General features: G+C 45.5%; 1 protein-coding gene across 1 annotated transcript in view; it reads right to left on the reverse strand.

The window, feature by feature from the left end:
• The window catches only part of NPEPPS (aminopeptidase puromycin sensitive), a 96853-nt gene extending 95298 nt beyond the window's left edge, over positions 1–1555 (reverse strand). The window contains exon 1 of the mRNA XM_081272665.1: positions 1134–1555. Coding sequence (XP_081128791.1) covers positions 1134–1388 — 255 coding nt within the window. The 5' untranslated portion in view covers positions 1389–1555. The remainder of the gene's footprint in view (positions 1–1133) is intronic.
• Between the last annotated feature and the right edge of the window lie 4445 nt (positions 1556–6000).

Below are 6000 nucleotides of genomic sequence, written 5' to 3' on the forward strand. Positions count from 1 at the left end.
TTCATTGCTACACACACCCTGTTATTTCAGGTTGAGGCCTACTGATTCCACTACCACCCACTAGCTCTTAGTGGAAAAGAAATGAAACCAAATATATTTACCACCATTCTCTTTACAGATAGCTATTAAACATCTACCATTTTTATTGCAGATTTCAAATTAACATAGTATCTATCATAAATATCCATTGTTCAGAACCATTGTAGGGCACCTATATTAATGGTCTCCAAACTCAAAACAATAGTTCAGATAATGCTGCAGGAGGAGGGAGGGGAATATGATTCACCAAAAACTGCAATGAAGAGTAATGGAATATTTTCACCAGTGGTATGCTAAAACTAAGAGTTTCTTTCAGAGGAGAATACTGCTAAGCAACCATCACTGTAGCAATAAATCCACCGGACTCAAAGGTTGCAAAGCAAGGAAGATAGGAGGAAACGCGGAGATGGGGTCTTCCCGCAGCTTCTCTAGAGGTTAGGAGAGAACAAAGTCACTGCTGCACTGTCACTTGAGGGGAAGGGGGAGGAGGCGGATCATCTTGTAAACCCAGCCCCTTGGGCTGGAGCAGGCGGGGAGAACTCAGCGAGGCTGCCTGGGATTAACATTCTCGTTCTACTCTCTCCCCCCTTCTAGAAGCTCCCCTCCTCGCTCCAGCGCAGAGGCCGGAGTCCCAGATGACTGCCCATTCTAATCTATTCCCCGTAGGATGTAGGGACAACCAGAGAAAAGAACTGAGTCAGGAAGCTGAGGCTGAACGGGGATTCCCACGACCCCTCCCCAAGCCCCTTCAACCTCTCCCAGAACACTACCAAACCCAGAAGGGTTGGTGTCGGGGGTGCCCCATACAGGTGTGCCCGTCCGGGAGGGGCGCACGGGCCAGGCCGCGGGCTCCCGCGGGCTCCCGAAGCGCGGCCCCAGCCCCAACCCAGCACGGCAGAGCACGCCGACCCCGGCGCCCTGCGACGGCCCAGAGGGGCGCGCCCGCGCCGCAGCAGCCTCCCAACCCCAGTCCCGAGGCACCGAGGCCCACCCGCCCTCCGGTCGGGCCCCCAGTCCAGACCGCGGGCGCGGCCTAACTGCTCGCCCCGCAGCTCGCCCCGCAGCTCGCCCCCGGCGCCCAAGGGTCGCCGTACCTGGGCGGCGGCCTCCAGCTTGCCCTCGAAGGTGAAGTCCAGCAAGTCGGGCTTGAGGCAAAGGCTGTAGTTGATGGGGGAGACATCGGCGGGCAGCCGCTCGAAGGGCCTCTTCTCCGGCATCGCGGCGAGGCCCAGGCTGTGGAGGCGGCGGCGGCGAGAGCGGCTGAGGAGGAGAAGGAGGAGGGGAGGAGGCGGAGGGCCGAGGAAGAGCAGGCGGCGAGCGAGGGAGGGGGCGGCGGCTGCCAGCCACATCCACCGAGCGCGGGCGACCGCCTGAGGAGAGCCACTGAGGGAGCTTGGGGGGCGGGGGAGAAATCCAGCCCGAGAGCCAGGGGCCGGCAGGGCGGCAGTGCGGGCGGGCAGCGGGCGGGCGGTCGGGCTGGCTGCCTACGGGGAAGGGGGCCGAGGGGAGGGAAGGGGAGGAGGACCCGCAAGGAGGGAGGGAGGGAGGGAGGGAGGGAGGTGGCAGCGGCGGCTGCGTGCGCGGTCCCGCCAGTAGGGCGCGCCCCCGCGAAGTGCACGCGCGCTGAGGCAGTGGGCGGGGCGGCGAGGGCGCGGCTGGCAGGGCGGGAGTGCGAGAGCCTGCAGCAAGCCCTGCACCTGTCGGCGCCTGTTAGGAGAGAGGGCCGCCTGCGAACCGGAAGGAGCGGGGAAGGGCTTGAGAAGCCAAGGGGAATGTGAGAGGGGCGCCTGGGTTACCTTGGGAAGTTGGCTCCTACACGTTTGGTCAGTTTCGTCAGGGTAACATGTTAAAATATCAGTTCAGAGCAAAGCCCCAAACTGGATTCTACCTTCAGATCAGTGGGGAGCCCTGATCTGAGTTTCTTTGCCTCTAATTTCTTTAATTTTATTTTAGATAGCAAGTTCAAAGAATGATTTGAAAAAAAATTTTGACAGTAAAACTTTAATAATCCAGATTACTCCGGCTAATGAGATTTGGACCTTCAGAAGAGTAGTTTCATGAGACAGGAGGATCGCGAGTTCAAAGCCAGCCTCCGCAAAAAAAGCTAGGTGCTAAGCAACTCAGTGATACCCTGCCTCTAAATAAAATACACAATAGGGCTGGGGATGTGGCTCAGTGGTTAAGTGCCCTTGGGTTCAATCCCTGGTACCAAAATAAAATTTAAAAAAAAATTAAGGACATACAGCTAATAATTAGCGAAGTTGGAATTGGGACCCAAATCCTTGACAATTTTGCAACAGCTTCCCTATTTTTCTAACTCTCTAGTTTTGTTGTATTCTAATCCATCTGTATCTCAGCTTTTCAAAATGTTATTTTCATTATGCAAAAACCCATAAGGCTCCTCTTGTCTGTTAAAGCAAATTTTATTTATAACCATTGAAGGCTGTTCATGAACTGTCCTTATCATTTTTCCAGACTTGTTTTTTGTTTTTGTTTTGTTTTGTTTCTTTTAACATAAATTCTCCAGTCTTAACAAACTAACCTGTTTTCTGATTGGCCTTTACAACTTGCTCATTCTCTCTTCTCTACCATTGCTCACACATATTGCTGGAATGACCTCCTCATCTTTTTTTTTGTCAAACCCATGCCCCTCCCTTCTTTTAAACACCTTTTCCGAAAAGTCCTCATTGACTAACTCCACCCAAAATCTAAACCCTTTCCCATCAGTTTACAAGTACTGTGTTTTGCTGACTTATTTCTACACATTCTTTTGTTCTATAACTGCACTTTAAATTTGTTTTTATATGTATCTGCAAGATATACTACTAGCAAGAGCTTGCTTTCTTACTGTTCTTTACACACACACACACACACACACACACACACATACACACTTATTTTTCTTTTTAATAACCTGCTTTCTAATCCTTATATTATTTCCAGTGCTGGGCCATACACAAAGTACTATTGCTATTGAACTGACTAACCAATTGATTAAGAGAAAATATTTATTCAGTTTGTGGCCGTTACTTTATGTGTGCCCCACAGAGAAACCTGTAGCTAAAGGCAACCTTCTTTTATAAAAATCACAGGTAAGATTACAAACAAAAACATCAGGGCTATAGACTTCGTGTCAACAGTAATTGTGATCTTGCTAAGAAAGGGAAAAGGCTTACTTGGTCCTGTCCCAGGTCCCATGACCAAAGAGGCCTCAATGCAGCAAGTCAAGGATGAACCCAGATTTATTATGTACAATTTGGAATAGGGTAGTAGAACGTAACATACAATTCCCTTAAATATAACTGGATGCTCCATGCACACTTCTCTGAAATAACTGAAATGAAGAACTCAAGGAACCTCAGAGTTAATTTCCCCCCTTGGTGCTTCAGAAGGAGTGGGAAAGCCAATAAAGTCTCAATGTCATTAGCCCTACTTCTAACAGATTTCTGGGCTTCTGTTTACCAAGCCTCTGAAAATCTGCAAGTGAAAAAAAAACTGTGGAAGTTCATAAATTTCAATAAAAAGTTAAGAAAGTGGACTGGAGCCGGGTGCAGTGGCACAGGCCTATAATCCCAGCTGCTCAGGAGGCTGAGACAGGAGAATCTTGAGTTCAAAGCCAGCCTCAGTGAAAGAGAGGCACTAAGCAAGTCAGTGAGACCCTGTTTCTAAATAATATACATAAAAGGGCTGGGAATGTGGCTCAGGGGTTGAGTGCCCCCAAGTTAAATCCCCAGTACAAAAAAAAAAAAAAGACTGGGAATATACAGATCAGTGATACAGCACTAGACTACATAAGGCCCTGGATTCATTCACCAGCACCAAAAAAAAAAAAAAAAAAATTAAATCTATTGTTAATGTCAGAAAGGTCCTCTGAGCAGGAATGGTAAAGGATTGGTGTAAAGAATATATGGAGCCTATGTTAGCCACTAAAGTAGATGTTTCAAAGAAAAAAGAATAAAAAGAAGTTGGAAAAGGGAGCCAAAATATTCAGGCAGGAGAAAAAGAAACCTTGGCTGTGGAACATTAAAAGGAGAAGAGAAAGATGTGGAGAGTTTGGGATGAAAAAACCCAACCTATTAAAGCAAAACAAAACATCACTGTTACTGTTTAGCTTTCCTGATTTAGAAATTATAGCCTTCACTGTCAATTTCAAGCAAGGAAATCATAACTCTAATTCCAGTAATTTGAATCTTACCTGAGGAATACAGTGAAGGGGTTCCAAAAGCCAGGGACACAAAAAACTGGAGAGCAATCCATGGGAAGCTAATATCATGAGATCCCCACCTTGACTCTTTTGTAACTTAAAAGGGCTGTTGGAATGACAGTTGGAAATGTGAGTAGATGGAATGTTGCCTGTCCATCAGTGTTCTTCATGAAAGGAAGTAAGGTAATTCCATATCCTTTAAGAAGTATGTTATACTTTGGGGCATGATGGCATGCATCTGTAATCCCAGCTACTTGGGAGGCTGAGGCAGGAGAATTCAAGTTCAAGGCCAGTCTGAGCAGTTTAGGGAGACCCTGTCTCAAAATAAAATTAAAAGGGCTGGAGATGTAGCTCAGTGGTAAAGCACCACTGGGCTCAATCACCAGTGTAACACCACAAAAAGAAAAAGAAAAGAAACAGCATACTATATTAGCTGGGCATAGTCACAGTGGTGTAATACCAGCTACTCCAGATCACTTGCCTAGCATGTGTAAGGCCCTGGGTTAGATTTTCCCATACTGAAAAAAAAGAAAAGAAAAAGAAAAAAAACTTATACTATACTAATAAATAGATGATATAATAATATTTGAGAAAAATATAAATATACATAGGCTTAGTTATTTGAGAGTAGCAATGTTATGTGTATATATATATATAGATATATATATAGATATATATATACATACATACATATATATATATATAGATATATATATATATATACATACATACATATATATATATATAACTATGGCAAAAGAAAAGCTTGTGTCTAGTCCAAAAGATTTCTATTTCTCTTAGTATCTTTCCATCAGGAAGTTCAAAAAGTCATACATTTTCACCTGTCTCACTTCCTTTCTAGCCCTCCCCACCCCCATTTTTTTCAGCATTGATGTTTCCCTTCTTACAACCACTAAGGCAGTTTTATATACCAATCCCAAATAACAAGCAGCTACATGACTTAACCCAGGCCCTTCATTGGTGATCTTCAAATTGAAATGACCTTATTTGACTGTGTCAAATAAGGCACCAGAGCTTTGCAGAATATGAGTTAGAGAGTGAAGCCAACACCCTTTGCTGGAGGCAAGAAAAAATGCATATGTCTATGATGTGTGGGTCTCTGGAATGCTGCTACAACATTTCTTGTAGAATCCCCAAGTCTTTAAAGGCTATAGTGTTCTGGAGCTGGCATGCTGACATTGAGTTTACAGTGATGTTTGCCATGATTTCAAGTCCAAACAAAAATAAATAAATCACTGTGGGCTCATATAGAACCAGTCCGGTAGAGTAGCCAAGAGGATTAGAAGTCTCAGCAGTTTGACAACAAAATCTCAGAAGGCCTCAGTTTCTCCACCCTTGGCTCTATTTCTTCTGAAATCTCTGATGAGAAGAATTGACATCGGAATTAATCCTCTCTCAATATCTGACAGAGAATAAACTCAACCTTTGTCCAATCCCAGGGTTAAGGGTGGGGTGAAGAGAAGAAATCCAACACACTAAGGCATGCCAACTCAGTAGACTCTCATCCTGTGGGGTGTGATTTAACAACAGGGATTCGCCTTGGAGTCTCAGTCACAAGCATAACTGAAGATGAGGTTCCTCGGCTGCCAGGCTTCCTACAGAGTTTGTACAGGAGTCAAGATTCATACACAGACAAAAAGCATAGGGGAAGGGAGAAATTTTGTGATCCACTTATTCAAGAACTCAACTGACAGTCATCTTGTCCCCAGTAAACAAATAATGTTAGAGCTGAAGAG

Source organism: Spermophilus citellus (assembly GCF_964194105.1).
Source record: "Spermophilus citellus genome assembly, chromosome: 17".
NCBI lineage: Eukaryota > Metazoa > Chordata > Mammalia > Rodentia > Sciuridae > Spermophilus > Spermophilus citellus.